General features: G+C 39.5%; 3 protein-coding genes across 3 annotated transcripts in view; 2 read left to right on the plus strand and 1 right to left on the minus strand. All coding sequences in view use genetic code 11, as the record gives it.

The window, feature by feature from the left end:
- Positions 1-1620: 1620 nt before the first annotated feature.
- EGR_02977 (MAP kinase-activating death domain protein) lies at positions 1621-12229 on the plus strand (the record flags this gene model as incomplete). The annotated part of the gene is made up of 15 exons (XM_024492226.1): positions 1621-1712; positions 1785-1938; positions 2588-2719; positions 3046-3159; positions 3908-4090; positions 5082-5259; positions 6333-6410; positions 6906-7156; positions 7699-7773; positions 8017-8033; positions 8116-8243; positions 8468-8593; positions 9312-9511; positions 10649-10843; positions 12140-12229. 15 exons carry the CDS (start codon positions 1621-1623, stop codon positions 12227-12229), a joined length of 2013 nt encoding a protein of 670 aa, XP_024353421.1.
- A 2508-nt stretch (positions 12230-14737) lies between these two features.
- On the plus strand, positions 14738-16400 carry EGR_02978 (MAP kinase-activating death domain protein; the record flags this gene model as incomplete). Its single annotated transcript, XM_024492227.1, has 3 exons — positions 14738-14894; positions 15756-16006; positions 16266-16400. 3 exons carry the CDS (start codon positions 14738-14740, stop codon positions 16398-16400), a joined length of 543 nt encoding a protein of 180 aa, XP_024353422.1.
- Positions 16401-24468: 8068 nt separating this feature from the next.
- EGR_02979 (Synaptic vesicular amine transporter) overlaps positions 24469-25216 on the minus strand; it is a gene marked incomplete at both ends in the record, with an annotated part of 9545 nt that continues 8797 nt past the window's right edge. Inside the window, one exon of the mRNA XM_024492228.1 lies at positions 24469-24701. Coding sequence (XP_024353423.1) covers positions 24469-24701 — 233 coding nt within the window. The remainder of the gene's footprint in view (positions 24702-25216) is intronic.

Raw genomic sequence — 25216 nt, forward strand, 5'->3', positions numbered from 1 at the left:
ACACTACTGTATGTCGAATATACATATATTCTGCCCGATTATTGTCTTCTTTCTACTTCAGGGGAGTCTCGGGGAACTACATATGTTTCTTCAAGTTAAGGTGGCAATGATTAATGTAGTGGTCCGAGACTTCCCTGAAGTAGAAGACATAATAAACGGGCAGAATATACCTATGTTCGCCATAAAGACAGGATTAAGGCTACTGGTATTGCCCAGAGGCCAGACCGCTCGGCAAAGGCACAATAGCGGAGCAGCTAAGTGGCCCCGTTATCAGAATCGGGAGTTAAATAACCAACGTACTGCATCAGAACAAGTTGCAAAAACTTACGCTTCTTTAAACCTGTCATAAAGGTAAGTGAAGAAGAAATACATTGAACTGAGAAGGCAGATGTCTTTCCGAAAGCGTAAGTAAATTGAAAGTCATTAGAAATTCAGAAGCCTCAATTGCTCATAGGAGCTAATGAAATAAAAGAATATGCCTACCAGAATTTAGACAAGGTTGGAGTCCAGGAAAAATCATGTAAGGAATTGCAGGAAATATAGGTGAATAATTAACAATATAGGTGGAAGGGTTTGATAATCTTTTTGTCTATACTCTGACTCATTCGAGTGTTGGGTTCACGCCGGGTGCGCTTTAACTCAAAGGCATGATCTTTTGGTTAAAAGTTTCATCTAGAAGTGCCATCCCTTCTACCCTGGTCTACTACAATTACAGTGAAAACGCAGGAAGCTGCGAAGATTTAAAAAGCAAAGTAATTTGAGACGGCAGTTGCAATATACTAATTATTTTAACTAATTATTCATTTAAAATTGTATTGGTGGGCAGGCACAAATGTTTGTAGACAAAACAGATCAATTTTTGTAGCAGAAGTTATTTAGGAAAAAATGAAAGTTAATGAAATGCATATTTGAAAAATTAATTTTTGATTACTAAGGTAGTCCATGTGCTTAAACTGAGAGACTCTGATTTTACGTGAAACAATGCACGAGTTGTAACGTCCTTCAAATGTTTAAATTTGTCAAGTTCGGTAGCCTGACATTAAGAAAAGGGACCGTGATATTGACTTGGGTCTTGACGGATGGCATTGCCCGGTTCAGCCGAATACTACTGTCCACGGCTTTTGGATTATTTTCTAATTATTGGCCCACAGAAAAACGTTGAAAACGTGACCGACCCATACAAGGGTGCTATTTTAAAGCAATTTCCTCCATTAGAACATGAGGACTTTCCTTTGCCCCTCGAAACTGTTTATTTTTGTCAACCCGATTCTTTGACTCGTGAAGATATTCAGGACTTGCTTTTATCGGTAAGACAGTTTAACTTTAATTTGCTTTAGGACACATCTTCTTTCCTATTTACACTCACGGATAAGGACAAAAATAGGATAAGATATGGGGTTTGCTTAAATTTCGCGTGCTATTTAAAGTGGGTATGTTAAATAGCGCCGTCCTTGAGATTTTTGAATACTTGTGTTAAAAGTTCTATTAATAGGATTTTGAGTTCTTATGCATTTAGCACCATAATACTTACTTACATCCCTTCTTTCGATTGCTGTCTCTAAGGCTGGATCGGAATCCGCGATTTCTCTTATATCGTTTTGCATAATTACCCACCATCCGATGTTTTCGGGCTTTCGTCGCTGCTTGAATACCGTCAAGGAAATGATTGATTGTTTGCCTGGGTTCGGACGACTAATAGGTGCTCAGACGTGGTAGGCAAAAAGCTCCTCAATTACTAATCGATTAATGCAACCATGAGGGATATTTTCAACTTGTTTCCTTAGGAATCTAGAAAATTTCTGGGATTTATTTTTGTATGGCGAATGGAATGATCAAAATGTTACGAACGCTGAAGCTTTGATCGCGGTTCAGTTGGAAAAGTGGATTTTACGGCTTTTGAGTACTCCAGCGCCCGTTCCTGGCAGCACTTTTATTAAAGTAAGTATTAAGCCCCTATCATTTTACAATTATTCGCCACAGGATTTCATGTTCAGTGTTTATTAATTATTTTGAAAGTACTCTTCTGATATTGACCAATACTTCTGGTTTTCTGACGTATGTTTAGATATAGCAATAACATTTCGATACACTGAGCTTCATTGAGATGACTTTTGTTCATCTGAAAAATTTTCTGAAAACTATCCTGAACGATTTGGTCCATTACAAATGCTTGTGCTTGTTAAACAACAAAACAATGGTAGCAAAATTAATTAACGACGCAGTTGTGATCAGCATTGAGTAAATATTTTATAATGCTTTAGCTCAAGTTGTTGCCAGAAGAAGTGGAACCTCCTTTAATATTTGCGATGCCAGATAAAAGTCGTCTGTCACTCGTGGATTTCTCCTTCTATCTTCCAATGGAACTGCTGAGCATTCAAAACTGCCTCCAAGTCATCTTAGCTATTTTGCTTGAGCAAAAGGTATTCTCTTGTGCATTTCTGTACAGAATGATAAAGTATAACTGAAGTACTTATCGACCCTCGAAATCGTGGCTCCAGTAACGCTTATATCAATATAATGAGGTTTTTTGTTTTACCCTTCTTTTTGGTTATTCTTTCGTTGTGAATTTCTACCTTCTCCTTTGTAGATTTTGCTTAGATCAAGGGATTACAATGCTCTCACCATGTGTATACTAGCGTTGACGAAGATGCTCTATCCATTGCAGTATATGTTTCCTGTAATTCCACTCCTTCCAACGTCCCTTCCTAATGCTGAACAGGTGAGTTATTCATTCAAACACCAAGTCATCATTCAAAGAATTATTTTTAAATTCATGTGCTCAAATTATTGCAATTTATCTTTTTTTCATGCCCGGATTATTCGATGCTTGTTTTAAAAATATTATAATATGAAAGAAGGCATTATTGAAGAAGGCTTTATCCAGAAAAAACAGTCTTAAACTAAACATTAGTATGATAGTGTAGATCGGGTACTGCATAAAACACAAATCTCTGCCTAAACAGTGCATCAGCCACTAACGACTCCCATGCAGCTTAACGACATTCTAAAATGCTGATGCTCTTGTAAAAAATCTTCATTCTTCAGATTCTCTTATCACCAACGCCCTTCCTTATCGGCATACCTTCGAGTTTCTTAAAAGAAAAAGGTCAGCACGTTCCATTGTCAGAAATTTTGCTGGTGGATATTGATTCTGGGCAGGTCAGCTTTCCATTTTTTGTAACAATATCTACTCGGTTTAAAGTTTTAGTGCTTTGTGATTGAGGTTTTTTGTGAACTAAAGTGTACTTACGAATACATAGTTTTAACCCACAATATATTTTTGCACCCAATTCACAAGTAATGTCGGGGTTTTCATGGATTTGTTGCATACTTCAAGAGCACGAGGTCCTTTAGCCTAGGGCAGCTTTGCCTCTGGAATAAATTTTTATTGCTTCGAATGTTCGTCTAGCGCGGACGTTTTGGTCGCTTATATTTTACATGCCTTCAATAATTATGTTTGTTTTACAATGTAATTTAAATAAAAAACACCTTATGCTTCAGCTAATTTACGGAAGTTCACTTCCACCACTTCCTGACTTTCCCACCCAAGAAAAGAATAACTTGTGTAACCAATTGCTGTGTGTAAGTTTATGTCTCGAGTGCCACATTTCAAACATTCTGATACATTTACTTGCAATCTTTTTCTACCAGTGGCGTTTCGCGAACCACCCTTCTTTTTGAAAATAGGTGATGCGCATTTGAATAATGCATCCATTGCTAGTTCTGTCACTTTCGCAATTAAGCATTTGAAAAGGCACTTTTGTTCTGTAACACGAATTTAGTTCCTTCAAACTTGTATCGTTTGCTTTTAACTTTTTAAACCGCTACCTAGAACTGAGCAAAGGCCATTGTGTTGTTTGGCCTTTTCGGGACACGTCTTTCATTAAATCTTTTTCGTTTGTAAAAGGCATTGGAATTGATGAAAAAAGGCACAAATTTGTCACCTGATGCCATTGTCAACTTGATTACGCGGCCTCAACGACCGACCATTGATGACTCTGATCCCGGTGCCTCAGATCCCACCTGCGCAACAGACTACGTTACTCCCGTCGATGTTGATATAATTGATGTGGCAACACGGGTTGCCATGGTGGGTCCACTCTATATCATTACTACCTTCGTTATTTTGCTTTATTTTCATCTAGCACCACTTTTGTGCACATCAATTTAATAAAGCAAATGTATTTCCTCGGTTTTAAGGGTGGACTCTAAGTGTTTTTATCTGCAAAAGTTGGCGCCATTGAGCAGTTGATCGAACCCGTGCATAATTAATTTTAAGTGTGTTTAACAACGGTCTGCTGGTGAAGTTCATAATTTGCTTCGTGCAGTTAATTTATACGTCCCATGGTAGTTGTGTCGTCGTCTATAGCAAGTAAATTGTGTTGGTGGACGCTTTAGTCACATGAGGTGCGGTTTTTATTGAAATTTTTTGCATTAACTTACATGCTGTCACCGCGTCCTGACTAAGAGCACAAACTGTTGATGTAGTGAAGTTGCTGATTTTGCATGCCTCACTATTCTCGAGGTAAAACGGTGTTTGACAAGGTGCGAACACTACAAATAGATTGATTTTAACTAATTTTATGAAAATACAGCGAACGCTATGTGCAAAATACTATAGAAGCTGAGGTAAAAGTGCCAAAATGAGGTTGATAGTAACCAATATTATTGGTAGTTACAAGAAAATTTTGACATTCTACGGATGCACCACGCACTGTTCGCACGAATGCTTGATCAAGGACCAAAATTCCCGATGCTGGCATGCTATAGGTCTTTAGTTTCAGTTTTTCGATGCGAGTTTACTGGATTGACTTCGACAAAGTATTTATAAAAGAGGAGTCGCCTCACTTACTGATCTCAAAAATCTTTCCTTGTGGCATTTGACTCGACTGCGTTTGCTTTGTTCGTTGTTTTGTATCTCGCTTTAATACGTGCAACCGACAGCCCTTTTTATTTTTGATATTATCTCACCACCTAATAGCCTTCATAATTATGTCTACACGCACCTGGTGGGTTATCTGCAATGACCAATTGTGATGGTCTTCGCTACGCGTAATGCAGGAACTTTTTTTCCGATTTAGGTGCGCTTTCTCAATTCTCCGGCTATTCTTGGTGACTTCACTGAGCACACGCGAACCCTGCGCCTCTTTCCACGTCCAGTTGTCACATTCCAATATGCCTCCTTCATGCGGTCTCGTCCGGCCATATATCCCTTTACTCAAAAACTTGCGAAAACGCAGGTTCGCATCTCCTACAATGGTATTTTAGATACCACGAGTGGCCAATGTCTACTGGAGCCTTAGTTTGGTGCTGCGAATCTTAAAAAAGTGTTTACAGATTGTACTGCTTCAGTTCGGCAGGGGTCTAAAGCATGTTTAAATGACTAATGGACTCTCCTGAATTGGACAGTATTGGAGACTGAACGATTTTGAAGCACGATTCGCTTATGTTCCAAGCTAGAAAAATACTTGCAAATTTGTAGTACGTGCTGCCAGTTTGCCTGGAAGCAAGTCGCACGGCTGCACCGCGTGAAACAAGAGACGACAACTGGCGACGTATTTGGACTTCCATGCATCCCTTTGCATTTAGAAGTAGAGCGCATCCGCATGGAGCTAGTTTTAGTGGTTTAAAATACTTCAACAACATTACCGGAAGAAATGCGTCCTCAAGCTATAAATGTAAAGTGTGCGTTAGCAACCCAGTTGGCTTTTGTTAATTAACATGATTTAAAGATCGCCGTGAATATAATGGACTAAACCGATTTCTCTGTTGACTTACTGTTCAAATAAGTTTTTATCAGTGATGAAAATGTTGCACTTTAGGCCGTTGAATATTTGTCCGAGTGGAGTCTCTACCCGGAAAACGAAGTTTTTCAACGCATCCATGCAGGTATTTTTGATCCACTACTTATCGGGGACAAACCAAAGTGGTTCTGTTCGGAACTGGTTCCGGTCGATTTCAAAGTTTACGACGATTCAGACACTTGTTTGATCCACTTGGGATGTTGCAAGAATAGAAGTGAGGCACTTTTCCATGCATTGAAATTGTAACGGTAATTAGTGCCTGATGTAAGCAGTTGTTATGTACACGAAACGAGAGTCTTTTTATGAGTTGATGTACTGCTTCTTTTCAAAAATACATGCGTCAACTGGGACATTAAATTATTGTTAGGTCATACACATTCGAGGGTTCAACATTCTTTCACGATGGATCAGAAGATTAAGTTCATGTCTCTACGACGATAGCACTACCTTCCTTGGTACCATTACGCCAAGTCTACATATCTTCTTTATATCATACAGAATGACAGGTGTTTGGTTCGATTTACTTAGATCCCTGGGCTGTTGAAAATATCCGCCTTGAACCCTGGCTCTGTGAAAAAGTTAACGGCGAATTATTGCGATGCAATGGTATGTCATTTTTGAAATCCAATTCCACAATATTTGGCTCCAATATTTGCGATGCTCATTTGGTTAGGACAACTTTGGTCTCCGTATAGGTCTAAGCGTGTCGGATTTTATGTCCAAAATATTTTGGGTTGCATCTATGGATGCGTTCCATTCTTTCCTACCATTTCACCGTTATGAGTAAGGAATAAAGGTCTCTTTGAAGTTATCATGTTTAAGCTGGTTAGCTTAACAAAATTGGCTGTCATAATTAGAGTGACTACTTACAGACATTTGAAATTATTAGGCCTAATTTTAGGTCTGTGCACAGACTACATAGGAACTCGTCTCACTGTTCTTGATAACTTTGATTTTTCCCCAAAAATTCCACTACATTTCAAATAAATTTTGGGTTATTGGATTGACAGTGCCTATTTTCACAATCACTCAATTACCATTACTAATGTATTAGACTCCTTGTAATGTACCACCTTCAGCGATCTCTTGCGCCTGTTTCAGATTCCACTGATCAGTCGCAATGCGCTCGAAGCCTTTTAGTGAACTACCGCGAATTCTTTTCTGCCCCGCGCGGGGTGGAGGAGGCTGCCGCCTATGCTCGAGTCATCCGCGAACACGAGGCCTCTGGGAGGAAGGGCCGTCGGCCCTCGGTCTCGTCGCGAGATCACACCACAGTACCATCATGTTCAGAGCATATTTCCGATGATACCCTTTCTTCTAGCCCCTCCGAAAGTGATGACAATTCAGATAAGGTTCGGTGTGTTTTTTCTTCGACTGGATTTTGATTTCCCCCAAAAATTATGCATTTGATTTAGTCAAATTTCGACAGATACGATGCCACTTTGCAGATGGAACCTGTGCTCTATCCTAGTTACATTTTTTCTTCCTTATGCTCACGATTAGGTGCACAATAAAGGATGTGAGTGAAGTATTTGATGGAGGTCAGTCATACCTCCCGTATACATTTGTCATTTTCTTCGAACGTTTTGCGCAAATCACCGTATTGCCTTGCAAAATCGCCATCCGATTATGAATGTCTTGGCTGGTTGTGTGAAACGAGTAATAACTTCCGGAAAATACTTTTCTTTTGTAGTCAAGCCTGTGGATGCTGTTGATAGTCTTATTGTTTTTTTTTTTCAAAAGTGAACCATCCTTTTAAGTGAGTCGACATTTCCGAAGTAGGTAGGAATGCATTTCAGAAATAGTAGAGTCTACTGCACCCTACTCCATCATAATGGCTTTTACTTGCAGTAAAACAGGTTTCTGACTGATTTAAACAATTATTTTCAATCAGGATGATTCCGATATCTGGGATTTGAAATGGTCGATGTCGATGAACCCTGCCGGAGCGACTGAGGCACCTTCAACTGTAGGTTATTTACCACCTAATGCATATTTTGCAGGGGATCCATTGTGGAGTTTTCTCTGAATTAATAAATCGTATTGCGTACCTGCTTTTAACGAGAATAGAAGCGCCTAAAATTGTGGAAAATCTCCCTAGACATGAAAGTAGCCTTTAGGTGGGGCATTACCGTGATGAAACGGTGATACCGACCACTTTCGCTTAGCGTCAGTACTAATAAATCCCAGTTTTTCCTTCATTTTGTTCTAGAGTCCGGTGGGGAACACGTACGTCGCATGATAATTTAATCACAGTGCTCGTTCTTTTGCCATCATTGACACCTTTTTAACATTCACGTGGAACTTTTAGTATGCCTACTGGAAGGAAGTCTGCATACAAAAAGCCTGCAACCAATGGAGGTGTTATTCGCCCTGAAGGGATCAAACTGGATAAACTTACGAAGAAAGGGTCCTTCCCATGGAGTTCCAAAAACGATAGTGAGCTGGTTCGATTCGTTTGATTCCCAAACTCACCTCATCTTATTCTCCTCATATCTTCCCAAAATGAGTGCTTGGTTCGAAAAGTAGATAAATCAGCCAGGAGATTGAAAAATTCATTTTGAGATTGGGAATATACAGCAATTGATGTAAAAGTTTTTTTCATTACGTGGGCTCGCTGTTTCACTCCTGTTAAAACTTGGTCTTTTTTTTTAAATCCGCAGATGGGACAGGTTTGGTGGGGCGTGAGGCGGAAGATGATGTGGATGAACTGAATCTGGGAGCGCATCTCTTAACAAACCTCTCGGACGCCATCTCGGGTGCTAACAACATTTTCTCCAAGATTCTCAGTAAATTGATCTCCCTTACAGTGCCAATGCTTGCTAATGTCCGGCTATTGAGCAAACACCAGGGATTCTTGGTTTATTCGAGTGATTAGAAAACCTTTTTTACAGTCTCAGTTTACTCCAACATACTGTTCACTTATCCGCAACACAGGTTGTATTAGGGAAGATCGTTTCGGCTCTTTTTATTGTACTCATCAATTCCCCTCATCCGATCCAGTAAGAGAACGTTTTTGTACTTTTTTGTCCGATTTTTTACTTATGCAGCTCAACCACAGAGCATAATACAGAAGTCAAGGGAGTTTATCCAATTGCCGAAGCTATCAAGACGAAAGGATTCATCGTCAAAAACTGCTACAGACGGTGAAACAAAGGGGACAAGCAAGAGACTTAAATCACTGTCTAATCAAAGTCAAAGGCGACAGATAGCTCTTAGCAGACTCATGTGGACGTCATTCGACGAGAAGAGGCGAGTTAAACATTAACATGATGTTTTATAAGCAATTGACACTAAGTGAGGTATTACCTCTCTGATACCTTTAAAAGAAAAGACAGAAAGAGACTGGCTGGTGGTGTTTCAGACTAATCTTACAAATTCGATTCACTATTTCTTTTCTGAGTATTTTATCGTCGTCTGCCGTTGCGCGATGCTAGCAGATTATTTGAAATGTGTTAAAATTTTTCATGATTAGATTAGTCGATTAAATGTGGTTTTGCAGTTCAGAGAAGCAGGAGATGCTGAAACAGCTGACGCAGGCCATATGGTCGGGCGATAGAGTGGGTCTTCGCACGAAACACGAGGTGCAGAGTCTCATGGAAGACGAGCGCTACCGAAACTACGTCCTCGTAAAGCTGCTCGCCGAATCTTACGAATTCCACTACGAACCGGAGTTGCATGTCCCCAATGTGGTGGGTTTTGCGTCAGTATGCACCCTTTATTCAACACCTGCTTTCTACAGCAGTTGCACAGCCCAATAGGTCGCGTCTTTTCTAATTTTCTCCTTTAAAAATCCATTCTTCAAACTTAAAACACGCTAGTAAGCCTAAACCGTATCACGGTTACTAGTACTGCTGAAGTCTGGGAACCGACTGAAGAGCAACTGCTTCGCGCTACCTGATTAACATGTTTTCTTATTGTTTTCAATATTTTTGGTATGGACTGAACTGGATAACAATCATTTGATTTTATATCTGGAGCTGTAGTGAAGATGGCAGTGTTAACTACTGAAGTTACAGTTTTTTTATTTAGAGTATCCAGATTTATTCGTGATTGGGCACATTCCTATAGGAATTTCACTTGCTGCAATACTCTCTCCTTTAATCTGAAGGCATTTGATAATTCTTACTTGCAGTTGCTGTTGCCTCTTCTTGATTTTTAATGATCTTTTCCTCCGTATTTCCATCCGACAAAAAAGTTCTCTTTAAAAGACCGAGGCTGGGTTCCGGTTTTCGTTCTTCACGTCGTTTGGCTATGGTGCTTTTTGGGCACTTTTCAACACCGAATTGTCTTCTTATTTTGTGTCCAAAGTAGAAAAAATTTTGATTTTTTTGCCACCTACTTTTCGACAGTTGGGTGCTGGCGTTTTTCAGCCATTTAAATCTACATAACATTACATATACTTAACAGTACGCGATGCCTTTGGTCTACCATTAGATTAATCATCCTGATGTCACACGTACTGGATCTGTACAACGTAAAGGGTTTATGCGAATAATGCGCTGCCCGTAGTTCATGCTTTAGCGACAGTAGCCTACCCCCTCGGCTGATCACTTTTTGAATGCTAAAAACAATGTATTCCGAGAATAAGTTTAGATAAACTTAATTAACCATGCAGACCTATTTTGTAAAATCCTGTAGAGCTTAAAATATGCCTGGGCTTCGTATGGCGTGTATATGTGTGCACCTATGATATTTAAGGAAGATGCAGCAGGATGTGCGTCCAAGCTTGATTGCATACTTTAGTTTCTAACCTCATTTTATTCGCAATCGCCCTCCTACGCTGATGACTGTGATTTTAAGTTGCATGTTTGAGTTCCTTCTACTTATTTTCCTTTTTATAGGCCCTCCAGGACATCCTGATGTTCCGCCACTTGGTGTGGCTCACGAAGGCCGTGATCTGCGGCTACGAGCGCAATTGGGTAGACCGCGGCATTCATGGCGTAGGCAGTGCATTTCTCCTCCTCGAACTAGCGCATACACACTTCTGGGACCAGTCTATCGCCCTCGAGCACGAGCTCAAAACCTCCAAGCAGAGGGTAAGTCTGAGTTCACTCCATAGTTCCCCCGCTCAAGTGTGCATAAATCCCGAATTGGACTAACTTTTTGAGAATTACCCCTGAATAATGACGCATCAAAACAAAGTATTACTTCTCAGAAAGTACCCAACATCTTAGCTGCAACCACTCTCACACCAAAACCATTTTTTTGCTTAACTAGCCGTCATCTGTTCAAGGAAGTGAGGAAGATTTATTCACAATGAAATCGAAGAAGAATCCACTTGAGAGCTTATGTAAGTCAACTTCCACCGTATGGTTTTTAAACAGCAGTATTAAGTCGGATATGCTTTTGTGCTATCCCAACAATTGTTGCCATTATTTCGCCTGCATCCAACTTTGCAGAGTGCATAGTCATAAAAGATAATTTGGACTCCCGGAAATTTCATTTTAATGTCTCATTGGTTGATTACTTCCGTGGGTCTTCTTCCGTGAGTGATTTTCCTTTGCTTAGAAGCATGAAATCTCGTTCCTAATTGTTTCACCCACTTCGAAGTAGTGGGTTCGTTTTGAGGTACGACTGTTCACAAAGCGGTGTCGGGATAAGCGGCAAAATGAAGTCACCTTGAGTTCGAATTGGAACTGCATGGTATTCTTTAGTGTGGCAATGTTTGTTCGCGTATAAGAAGTTTTGACAAAGGAAAAATTATTAGCCAAGTGTTTGGAGCGGTGATGTCAACCAATTCCAGGGTGCTAATTGGAAAGTCAGTACAAAGACATCTATTTTTTATATTAATTCATGTGGATGATTTGGCTTCTGTCCCACAATAAATAGTTTAAAAACGCGATTTAAACACCGACAAGTGTGTTTGCTGCTAAAAGTTTGGTCAACCATCGTCTTCTCACAGACCTATACATGTAACATACGCACTTCATCTGTTTTGCAGAAACGTCAGCGAAACTATGGTGCAGCTTTAAAGCACCGGGCTGTTTAATAATTGAAATGAAGTCTGCAGATGAACTCTGTATGCATCACTTTATCTTCAGTCTGTCAACATTGAGTGCTTTAGCCATAGTTAAAAGGTACTGAGACACGTGCTAATAAATACAAATATTTATTTGTTTGTTTGCATTGGAAACGGTGGTAAAGTTCTCCCTTGTACTGCCCATTAAAGGTCCACAAGTATACTTACAGTTATGGGCATCTTCCGTCAGATGGAGATCAGACTTCATGTTATAAATAATTATTTGTTATTTTTGTATCATTGATTTTGTGCAAAAATTTCCTTTCTATTACCGATTTCGTCTATGTCTTGTGGTTTTAGCATCTTTGATTAGGACAACGGCAGCCGAGCTGCGTCGCAGCAGTCTGGTTGGAGGTTCAACCGCCGACGGACTTCAAGCCTCACTCTCTCAAAGCATTTCTAGAGATCAACGATCCGAAGGTCACTCCTGTTTTGCGCACCGCGTCCATTCGATGTTTGCATGCGCGTTCTCAAATAAATGTTGTCCCTTTTTGTCGTTATGCAGTTGAATTACTACTGAAAGTTTGGTGAGCGATATTTGCCGTTTCCCGCCTAGGAGAATCAACAATGCTGAAAAACTAAACAGTAGTAATTTATAGTGAAATTTGTGTTAGTATAGGATAAGATGTAAAAAACAGTAGCGTCAAATATCGCAGGTCTAGTAGTCAGTTTTATCAACCTAGTTGAGATTGCAATCATTGGGAATTGGGTGCAACTGCACACCCGAAATTTTGAGAGAACAATATGTGCTTCGTTGGCGGGTGGTATGACTGGGGAGTTGGGGTGTAGGTAGGGTGAATGTGCTCCGGTGTTATGGAGAAGTGCCTCCCGAATGCAATAGTACAGATCTTGAAATAAGTCAGAAACCGATTAGCGACTTCGGTGGGTCCTGTGTGTCCTCGAGAACGACCAGTGGGCGAGATCGCGAAGTATCAGTGGCTGTTGCAGAATTAAAACTTCGACTCTTGAATGCTAATTTAATTTTGATATGGAAATTCATTTACTGAAAAAGTGAATTATGGTCAAGCAGATGTAAATGAGGGTTAATGTTTCATTCAAGACCTGCAAATAAATTTTATTTTACATAAAAGAATAAATTAAATAATACTTTGGCAATTTTTTAACCTTGCAAATGGTGTATGAGTTAAATAGTTCTAGATTTTGCATCCCCATCGTCTTATTTAAATGGTAAGATCTCAGTTTTGGGGCCCAAAGTGTACTTTCTTTGAATAGCTCACCTAACACCTTTGAAAGTGACTTTTGTAAGCCTCCAAACACCACAACCCTGTGTACGGCAAATTATCCCGATTGTGTAAGTCTAGCAAAAAGGTGTTTTGGATCAAAAAGTATATCATTAAAGTTGTGAGGTTCTACCTCCACAGCAATTGCCTGTATAATTACAAAAGCTCAAACGTAGCTTTTTGGTGGGGCGGCGGACGTAAAAATTTGTGTGTGTGAAGTCTAAAGAAGTTATTACACCAAAATTATCTTTACAGTAATGTATGTAAATTCGAAGTTTGCTATTTCGACTACAATCCATCTGTGCAACAACTTACTTGAGACGACCGAGAAAATTTGAAGGAAGCGGAGGAAGTAAATGGACTCGGGTCCTTTTCCCCAATTTGTGTGAGTTTTCATAGTGTCCAAGGGCAGACTTGATAGTTTTGTTGATATCCACTGTTAAGGAAATTACCCATGCACCCAGGTCCCACTTTAGAAGAGACAATTACTCCTATAAGATTTTTTTAGACGCCAGCACAAGCGCGTCAGGTTCGCCAATACCTTCACCGATGTGGCCGAGAGCCAGAGTTTCGGGTTCTAACAGCGGAACTTCGGATCTTAATGCACTGTTCGGGAGATCAGGTAAATTTGTGAAGGCACTATCCCATTTGTCTTGCTGACCGCCCTTTAAACAAAGGACCCTTTTCATGATGTCCATTACGCTTCCCGAAAGGACTGTTGCAGCTGTAATTTTAATGCGGAAATTTAAAGCCGAAGAGGAGACACTGCTTTTTAACTGTACAATAAGATTTTCATGGCCTTTCATTATACTTTGAATTTAAATGTGTGAGGAAAGTGTGAGGAAGCACACTTACTACCAACCTATTTAAACAAGCATGGTGGTAGAACAACTTTATTTTGTCACTTGCGTTTAGAATAAATAAAAGGGATATTTTTCGTTGTTACAATGGGTGTTTGTCGACTTAATTTAAGCGGCGCTCTCTTCCACGATTGTGACAATGGACTCATTTCACCAGTCATTTGCACTGTGGCTCTTTCGAGGAAAACTAACGTATACGTTGTGTCTGCTTCACAATTGGGCATTAATTTTGGGTGGACGTTGAGGCAGGAGGTTTTGCTCTTTCTCTACCGTACACCCAGTTAGCTGCTCGGTTATAAAACACGTGTGGTGGGGCTTTTGTGAAAGTGACAGATGCGTAGTATGTCTCAAAAGCGGTTGGGTGCTCAAAATCCCCTAGATGGTATATATCTCTGAAAGGATTATTAATAATAATAGTAGCAAATTGGTTGGCGAACGGGAACCAGCTTTCTCTCAAAGCATTACATTTGGTGGATTGGATACCATCCACTGTCTTGGCTCGGGGAATAATATAGTCATTATTTTTCAGAGTGTGGTATTCTCATTACCATTTACTAGTTAAGATGCAAATGTACTTAAAATGAAGGTATGCTTAAGGATGAAAAGAATAGAAACGCTTAATGACTTGTTTTGAAGACATTGTATTGTACTGCTCACCTTAACCTAAAGCGCCACCTTCTTGCGAAACACCTGAATACGCAGTCCTTACTACGTTGATATTGTAATTTAGTTATCATGGATAATGCCACTGAATTCAAATGCAGAAGTTCCGGAGTGAATAGGTACACCCACTCGCAACTACTCCGTTGTATGGTTAGTCAGACTGACCTGCAAAGTCGTCATCAACCGAGATACTATGTGTTTGAGGCCCTCATCGGGGCCAAAGAACGCTCGCGCATATGGGATCAGGCGCAATTCTGGGAAGACGCGTTCCTCGATGCTGCGGCCCGTGAACGCGACCTTCTTGGTGAGTGACTTTAGCTAGATTTCATTTAACCATTTAAACGTCTTAGTCCAATTTCTTAAAAAAAACAAATAAATAAATTGCATTTTTAGAAAGCAAATATGACTGCAACCAACCTTTAATAGCTAACCTTCCTTCCCACTTAAAGCGTAATGCCTTTTTAAGGTATGTGTGGTTGCTTGGATCATTACCTGTCCTACATTGGAATACGTGAAACAAGCGTAACATCTAGACTTACAGTTCCCCACTTCATGATGGAGGTCATGAAACACTTTGACGCAAATAAATAACTTAACAGATGTTCAAGATATTTTGATTCAATTTTACATGCAATTACCATGGTACCTTTTGTATTTTGGATGGAAATGCGTCTCTGATGATTAGATTTAGAGCATTGCAACGCTAATGCTTTTAAAAGGTCGTTAATATTAGGTAAAAGTTGATTTTTTAATTCGCAGCCATCATGGGAATGGTACCACGTAACTTTCACTATAATAAACTATTTTTATTATTAACCTGTTTCCAAAATAACATCATCATTTGACCGTGGAGATTTCGTCACCTCTCTACACATCTCCGGTTTTAAAACCTTTGATTGACAAGGCTTATTGACAGGAAACGTAGGGCGTCCTTAAAACGATAATTTGTATAAAGATATTTGGGTTTTAAGTGGAATTGAGGTTATTATCTTTATTAAGAAGCGACAGTGTTGACGGATTTCAGAGTTTTGCCCAACTAGGCTGTTTGTGACGTTGGAAGATTATCTTAGAGGAAATGCATGCGACAATATCAAAAAACTTTAATGAAGCACATTAAATGAAAGAAAAACGACCGGATATGCTTCCTTTGTACTTCTGCAATAAGGTCTTGATCATTCGTCAACGGCCTTGCTTGAACGTTACGCAAAGTTGTCGGTACCTGAGAGGAAGTTGTGGGATCTAAAGGAGGACCGCATTTTAGCAACTCTCTTGCACAATCTCATCGCTTTCATGGTAATGCTAAAAACAACCAAACAAGAAATATACAACGTTGGCTATCGACTGCTCGGACGGTGTCGCCTCGGGTCCCATTTTTCGCATTCGATCTCCAACCTACTTGAATCCATTGCTGAACTAGTGAGTAAAACTGAAATATCGTATTGATAGTAAGTATTTACCTATTAATCAGTTTAGATTTTCTGATAAAGACTTCATCATTTATAAAGCTAGGAATTATGAGATTTAACTGTGGTTGAAAATAAAATAATAAAGCTTATAAGTTGTGATAGCCAAAAATGGGAAACTATAATCATTCTTTCCCTCAGAAGTTGCTGTGGTCTGTAGCTGTCGTGGCGTTAAAATTTAATTTATTAACATTACGGTTTGTATTCTTCAGAGTGGTAACGCCATCGATCTCATACCGTCGATGAGCGCTAGTATCTACCAGCAGGCTTTCATTGTAACCACTGGTGCGAAGAATTTAACAACTGGAACTGCGTCCATTCTGGAAGTAAGTTCAGAGCTCCACTAGCGTAAATAAAAATAACGGTTTTTATTAGAATGTCATCTCTTGTTTACATTTTGTGACCTAAACATTTTGTATCGAAATAGATTTACGATTGTTCTTACCTCCTAAGAGGACTGAGTGGTGCGACTGAAAGCATCAGAAGTCTGTCGAACGTCCTCGCGGTTATAATGTTTCCAAGAGGAAGAACCTGCATATTACTTGAAGCTATTGAAGACAGGGTAGCCGTTACTCAAATGCACTGCAAAAAGGTTAATTCTTCATAAAGATAATAAGTTGATTTACTTTTATGCATTCATTCTCTAGCAGCTACTTGCATGTCTCTATTATTTATTTAAAGGTAGAGGTATGACGAGGAGTAAGACGGAAAAGTGTTAATAGATGGTGAAGTAATTCTCCTGTATGGATGCTACTTTGGTTCGGCATAAGCTAATGTACAGGAACGATCAAGTTTTGGGGAAGGAAAACAATCCAACACTTAGCGCCTAAGGTGTGATTATGTTGAGAAAAATTTGTCTGCAGGAGTACTTATAAATGCATGTGCTATTAGTGACATTAAGGGACTCAAAATGATACCTTAATTACAAGATAAGGGCAAAACCTACTCGCACACATTTAGGGAGGTGGTCTATAATACGGATGTCTAGCAACGACTTACGGTCGAAGCACACTAACGCAACTTGTGAACAGACAAGTTGGAAACTTGTTGTAAGCCGCTATCAGCAAATAAACGATGACACCATTCAAGTGCTGATGTAAGAATGTTGAAAAGTTTCTCTATCAAGAAATGCCATATTTTGAACACCAAAGCATTACCTGGTTCAACTGATGGGCCCATTATGCTGTGAGTGTTGCCTCACAGCCACTGCTTAACTATGTCCAGTACGACATTGAAAAGCCACGCATGTTTAAAAGCGTCAACCTTTCCCCATTTGAGCTTTGCAGTGATTCGGCGTGTCCAATTCAAATGTCTCAACAAACATACAAATAGTAGCATTTTCAAATAATTGCTTTAACAATACCTATGGGATGAACGTGGATAAAGTCGGTTTAAGCATAGAGATACACTACTGGATACTTGGGACGTGACAAACGAATTTGCACTGCAGATGGTCTCATGGGCTTGGACCAAAAGCAAGAAGTTTAATCAGCCAGCACACGGCTAATATTTTTTGCCACCTTCACACTTTTCAGTGAATTGCGGACACTAGTGTGCCCCTTCTCCAAAAAATTTTACCGGCTATTGGCCATTATCTACGACAAAGGAACGCATTTACACACTTTCATGGGTTATTGTATCTTCAGAGGTTTGGTAACTCGCATAACTTCCTTACACGACTTAATTTGTTTTAAATTATATGACTTCAAGGAAAATAAAACTGAATTCACTGTTGAAAACAGCTACACTACACCATCAGAGCCACAATAAAGGCCATAACATAACATCCCAATACCACTTCTTTGGCATGATTGCAGACGAAGACCTTAGTCTACGCGATTCAAAAGGCTATGGCAAAAATGTCTTTTCAAGCAAAGCCAATAGCAAATCGTAAGATTTCCTTTTTATTCCCATTGAGCGCCATGAAGTAAATCAAATTTATTGACAACTTTAGTACTTTTCCCACATTTTTTAGAGGTGTAAATATTACGCCCAGGCGATTATTTATAAATATTTTTTTACTTTTCATTCATCATTTGACCTAGATTAATTCAGTTTCAATAGCCACTTGCTCTATTTTAAGCAGTTTTCCAGTACCACTTGCCTAAAATTATAAAGCCCATGGGGAATGGAAGTAAATTTATGCGCTCTGGGCACAGAAACCCCGAAAATCCCCCTTCAATTTACTCAGCTAAGCGTTTTTCCAAAATATCTTTTAGAATTGTCCCATTTCTTTTCAAGCATTAATAAGTACTGTGGTGTGGTGTTTTGTATTGTATACCAATGAATGTTTTTCCCAAATTAAGCTATCCAGTTTTGTATAAAAATGGCCGCTAATCCTGATGGATTACAGAAGAGTTTGGGTTCACTTGGCGTTGCCGAAGGTGTGGCATTTTCAAAGCTCATGCCCGATGCTGGTAAGTGGTTCTCAAGGATTCTGTGGCTTTCATCACAGACTTTTACTATTATACATTAACTAGCTGAATTTTATTGTTGAGAGTAAGTTAATAAACTTTCGAGATAATTCATCATTAACGTTAGAACGAGTGCTTTCTTAGAGCCACCAATGTGAACCAGTAAGTAAGCACCGATTTTAATCGGTGCATTATTTTTAGATCATTTATCAAATCTTTTGCGTGGTTAAACAGCTGAAAATAAGTGATGTTCTTAAGCAGGTAACAAAGTCAAACGATCTCTCACGTTGGTCCTGGATGGATGGGCTTGAGTTAAAAAGCGCCTTGGAAATATGTTAAATTAATAATACTGGTAATTTTTGAATAAATAATCAGTACTATAGATTTTAAGGACCCGAAGTATACTATGTTGGCTTTTGAAAGACGTGATCATACTGACCTTTGTCTAATCGACTACAAGTTGTTACACATAGGCAGCGGGGCGACCCATTCGTATTTTACTGCTTTCATGAAAGCCGAGCTAAGCAAGCTACAAGCAACACGGTTGGCCTCAACCTCCGCACATACTTTTAAGTGCATTTCGTAATACCCACATCTCGTGTCAAATAGGATGTGATATTTGCTATCTATTCCCTCATCGCGACTGCTTAATATTTAGTGTCAATATTACTTGGCTGACTCAAACTGCATCTCACTTTTGCTAGTCAACCACCGCTTAATGTGTGCTTATTTTTTTCAGATTGAACAAAGAACGCAGCGGACGAACGCAATCTTTCAAAGGGTCTCGTGTACTTCGCCTCATAATTTTTATTTTTACATTCCTTTCACATTACCTTATCGTCTCTTTCGCTACTTATTCAAACGCCTTTTCATTCATTCAAATAGTGTAATTCTATTAAAATCCCGCTTCAACATAGGGACCCGCTTGGATTTTCATGGTAAATTGGAGAGAAAAGCGTGGAATGCTTCTAAAAATTGATTGAGGCTTATAAAATCGAGTTGAAGCAGAATTCGATGTTTCGATTGCTGCAGCTTTGATTGAAATAAAGATCCCTAAAATGACGATACACAGTTAAATCAGTCAGACCTCGGATGTTCAGCATTTCGCTGCTTGTGCTTTCCATATCATAACAAATCGAATGGTAAGGAAATAAGCCGGAAGGAACACAATGAAAGTTCACAGTACAGTACCGTAAGTAGCACCTTTCATCAGTGCCCGACTAAGTATTTGAGTCCGTTCATTTTACAATGCACCACACCGACTTCTCAAAATGACGTCTGCTCTCTTAATTGTGTAGTGGCCTGGACGTGCATATTATTTCTTTGCATAGTTGTCCATAATTTCACAGTCATTTATTTCATTCGATTTCTGTAAACAAAGCTATCAAGTGAAATCAATGTTCCTTTGATCAGTCCCTTTAATACCTACTAAATTAGGCTCAAACAGATCCCGTTGAAGGGAATGTTCGAAATGGCATGGGCTATTGGTGGTACGCTTAGTAAGTGGACCGTTCAACAGGATATCTATATTAATATTTGTAGTTGTATAAAATATGCACAAATTTGTTTTTAACTAAGAAGATGCAAAAAGCGAAAGACTTAAACGTGACCTTACTACGAGACGCGACAAGTCCATTTAGGGTGAAACAGAGCCAAAGGGCTGTGGAAAAAAGCGCACCCTGCGAAAGCAAATGCTGCAAGTGAACTCAGAAGAGCTCTACACCGAAATCCCTTACAATCAATCAATAGCTAAAAAAAAACAATTTTCTCGAGAAGGAAAGAAGCGTTGGCTGGGAGAAATGCAAATTCCCAACACCCAAGTGCTCTAGCATTCAGATCGGTAATACTCGCCTCGGTGACAGTGACTACAATGTGGTTAGACAACACCCTGGTGACAAAATCACCGGTTTTAACGCTTTATCTTACTGTTAAATACTGAATTGGAAATATTTAATTGGTGTGATATCTGCTCCCAAGAGAATGTCAATGTTTCAGTTAAATCAGACTTAGACCACCATGTTCCTGGTTCTGGAAAAATTAACGATTTTAGAAATACTCTATCAAGGACTGAAAAAAAGAGATCAGTGCGCTTTTGTCTAAAATTACTGTTTATCTTTCGAAATAAATAGACATTACTGACATCAGCTGGGATGCCGTATGGTCTGCTGAATTACTAAATGATTTAAAGCCGAAAGTGCAGAGAAATCCATTTTGTAATAGCACAGAGTCTTCGAATGCTACGAATCCATGGATTAATTCGGGAAATTTAAAAGCCCACAATACCATTTGAGGGTTCGTATCAAAGAAGCGTTAACCGGGGTTGGAATGCAAACTTCCTCCATGCTTGCCAATTTCCTATGTTGAAGTAAATATGTGATTTCTGTAAGGAGGTTGGAGGCAGAGGCAATGTGGGCAGGCAAACGACTTACGGTTAACTGTAGTGAGTAGCAATAATGATAAATGAAAATTCTGGGCAATAAAGGCTGAATATGGTAGAATTACCTTCATGGGATTGAGTCGATCCTCTGTTAGGATTAGAGGACAATGCCCAAGCGGGGCTCGCTGCACAACATTCGTACAATAACCAAGGGCAGGGACATAAGTAAAGCAGTGATTTTCTCTTCGGGGTCGACTAACAGGGATCACTATCGCAGGTAAATTAAAGAAAGCCTTTAGAACACAAAAGCTTAACTTGTTGATTGAAATTACTCATTACGTTAAGACAGTAAATAAATAGGACACGATTGACTCAAAGGTCTCCCACGAATTTGTAACAAGCCATCTCAGTGCGGAAAAAGACTTATTATTACTCAAAAAGGGTGAGATGCTAAAGGCATGGTTTCTTTAAGACTAAAGAGACCGCCTGGTGAAGTGTGCATCAGAAGAGGCATCAAATCACTTTTTTGAGTTATAAACAACTAGGCAGTCCGGGATGGCTAGTTAAAGGTCAACTGATAGAAAGGTAAGGTGATTTCCGATTTCTGTCCTAATCAGCAGAAAGTGCCGTTGATTTTCCAGAATTGGTGTCTTACGATTAGGCTACATGACCGACTAGAGGAATACAACTGAATTTGTGTTTATCGACGGCGCCATTTTATTCCGAAACAGGATTTGTGGATTTTCTCCACTTTCACGACTTTTAAGGAAGCTCACTAATTACTTCTTCATAAAATCACCTGATATTCTGCACACTGGAAGTATTCAAACCAAATTTGATTATCATGGGGATTTATTTAGATCTCTGGCTGACGGATAATAGAATCATGCTAAAGGGTGGCGCATAAGATTAGGTTGATTATGAATTCAGAGAACCCAGTCAGTTATGCGCACATGTGATAACAAAAGGCGCTAATTTTCTTCTTAGCCACCACAAATGTTCTCACTGCCAATCATAAGTAACCAACTGACACCAGCAGAGAAACAACTTTATTTTGGCAGCGTGACGCTTTGGTGTAAATAAAAGTTTGATGTTTTGAACTCTGGCAGGGCGAAAATGTGGGCAAAGGAAGCAAATTAATAAGTATATTAATTTGGTAAGGAGTTCTGTCGGAACTTGACAGTTCACTTCCTTAGTCCTCACTTTTCGAGTACCATATCTTCAAATCGTATCCGCCTTCACAGAAATATACATGCGATTGGAAAATCCCTTGAATTTACACAAACGCGAATTTTATGCTACAGACGAGTGCAGACGGCAAGCGAACGATTTGGCTGCATTTCTCCCCGTCTTCCACTACCTAACAGTTTGATTCAAAGATTAGCTTTTAGGGTAGGATTCTTAGTGTGTGTGACATTAACTTGGTTTAAAATATGTAATTATTTCAAATACTCCTGTTGGAGAAGTGCGATTTACTAAAACAGGTAGAGAGTGAGTTCTTCAGACTACGGGCCAATGTAATAGCCTAGACCCAATTTAATTAATTAATTGCGATTCATTAGGTGTACTCACTGGATTGACCTGCCTAAAAGGCCAAACTTCCCCTTTTGTGCACTTGGCATTCCTATAGACACGAAAAATTGACGCGCAATTGTAAAAAGGGCGTGAGGCCAATCAACAGCTTTAGCTGGTTTTCTGGCAGCCTCGATGCTCGCAACTAGGGTATTGTGGATGGTCATTCTTGATCTGCAAGGATGACATCGCGCCAGTGACTGACTGATGCTAAGTAAGCTTATTGTTAACTGCTTAATTTCGAATGCAATTTCGTGCTCACTGTGCACAAATTAGGAGTAGCTATTTATTTAATTCAAGCCATTTACAGTAATGACTTCAATGGCGAAATCAGACTATCAATTTCATTTAAAATTGCTAAAACTAATCATATGACTAGATTTGTGCAGTAAACACATGGAGGAGTGCCTGCATTAACCACTCGGAATAGGCAGCAGCAAAATTTCCTAACCCCAAGTACTAATTTCAATCCATTTAATAAATCGTTTGCAGATAGTGCTTAAACCAAAGTTGAAATATTTAACATTATGTTAAGAAATTGGGAATTAGTCCCATTGACAGGCATTTGCGATATAACTAAGGGACTTGCTTTTAGCACTAAACGAGTCAATATCTAACGTCAATGATTTGCATAAACTGCGAAATTTGAAAGCAAGCCAATCCAAATTTTGAGTTTACTATCGCCTACGAAACAGCTTTGGCAATTTTTGGTATCTACAAGGAAGAGGCTAGCGTTCCTACTCTCCCATTGGTAACTCCTCTATCCATACGTTAATGAATTATTGTGTAATACATTAATTGTTTGCTGAACTCTTGGTTTGGTAATGGGACTCCTAGGGACACGACCATTGTGCCTTCGCCGAGTAGCCTGACCACGGGGCCATGCTAGTAGCCTTAAGCCTTACCGTACGCCAACACTGCATGTTCTGCCAATGTGCTATGTCTTCTCGGGGCACTGTACTTGCACCTTGGGAAACAAAATCAAGTTCCCCTAACCAAATAGTGCAAGACTGCCAAAATGTCTTTGTGCTGTTACTTTGCATTTTGCGGTTTTGTGCCATCACAGGTAGATGTGCTGGTAAATTTAGGGAAGTATTGAGAAATTTTCATGTGACTTGCTTCATTCCCAAGGTAATGACCATCTGAGATTAGGTCTAGGTACACTAATGCTGATGTACTACTACCACATTAGGGGTAACAGACGATTGCACTTTATTACTTGGACGATATTCTGATGGAGCTTTGAGGAGATTAAAGCGTTATTGAATAAAGCATCAAAAATAAGCTCTTTTTGAGGTCTTTAAGTCAGTCTCTGCTGCAAACTGGGTGAAAACAAAACATGATTTCGCGAATATAAAACTCGATATTACACGAAGGCAAATCATAAAAAATGGATTATGCAGCTTAAAATTCGAAAGGGCTATAGATAATAATCAATTTATATGCGCCAGATATTTGCTATAGAAGATAGAATCGCTGCAGTTCATTTACGTGTCACTATTACTCAAAATCCCCCATAGTCAAGAAAAATGACTTTAAGATGCAGGTTTTGCATAGAAGGGGGTTTGACGACAGTTTGAAGCCGATAAGACCAAATTCGTGAAGCAAAACTCTCTTTCGTACCCACAAGGGGAGTTCAAAAGTGGTTCGCCCAAATTAAAAATACTACTTCCATATAAGTTCAATTTCTTCGTAATTTGAAAATTACACTATTGACGAAGATTTTTTATGGAAGTCGTAAGCGTGTTGTTTTCCTCTCAAGCAATGAATCACGGCTTTTTTAGATATTGTCACGCTCCCGAATTCTGCACCAGAAGCTTTGAATGCATATTTTGAGGAACAACAAGAGTAGCCACTTATATAACTAAAAATTAGCTTAATAATTTGTAATTGTTGCCTCCTTAACATGTGGATTTACATACTTATCTTAGTAGGTGTTATTAATACCATCACTCTTGATCCACATTTAAGTTATTGTAGCAATCATTTACTGAAACGTGCTTTGATTAAATTTTTGAAACAATTTAAAAAGGGTGCTTTTACGCAGGTGAGTTACGCCTGTGGTGACCGCGTCGTCTTAGGTGAGGGCATGGGATAGGCTAGGGGGCCCTCGCTAAAGTCTACTTGTCCACTCGCCGTCTTGAATGATATTCGCCAACTTGGTCGACTGAGGGAGAGATGGAGGAGGAATGGGAAGGGGGTTAGGAAGTGCAGTGTGGGCGGGGTGGGGAACGGGGCTAAGATGGCGTTAGCGATACAGCTGCTGAAATCAGCGACGAGATTGTCTAAATGATAATATTCAAGATTTGAATATAGTGAGAAGTTTTTTTGCGAACTTGTGTCAGCCACTGTACTGGCATCACCTGGGCCTACCAAGCAACTGAGTTCTATCTTTTACCTTAGAAACCAAGCTATGCCTGCTGGCCTTACTAAAATCCAATGGCTGTTTGGAATGCTTGCCAGAATCAACGCAGGTTAAGTTTAAAGGGCTGTAACGGTGCGCAAAAGGTACTGTGAAATTTCGGTTGCATTTCTCGTAAAACGCGGTCGAAGACTTATCTGAGTGGACTGGTTTAATCCAAAAAACTACGACGCACTAGAATATCTTAACAAACGTTTTTTATTAGATAAAGGCACTCTTAGGGGTCTGCGTAAACACATATAGTAGCGACTTCATCTTTGAAGACGCAGCAGGAGGCATCAGTCTAGGTGGGTACATAAGTTACTTAAACAGGACGCATTGCTAATAATAGGACAACGGCATTTGGAGTATTCCCACCCCCTAACTGTAATTGTGCAT

This window comes from Echinococcus granulosus (genome assembly GCF_000524195.1).
Source record: "Echinococcus granulosus chromosome Unknown EG_S00014, whole genome shotgun sequence".
NCBI classification, from domain to species: Eukaryota; Metazoa; Platyhelminthes; class Cestoda; order Cyclophyllidea; family Taeniidae; genus Echinococcus; species Echinococcus granulosus.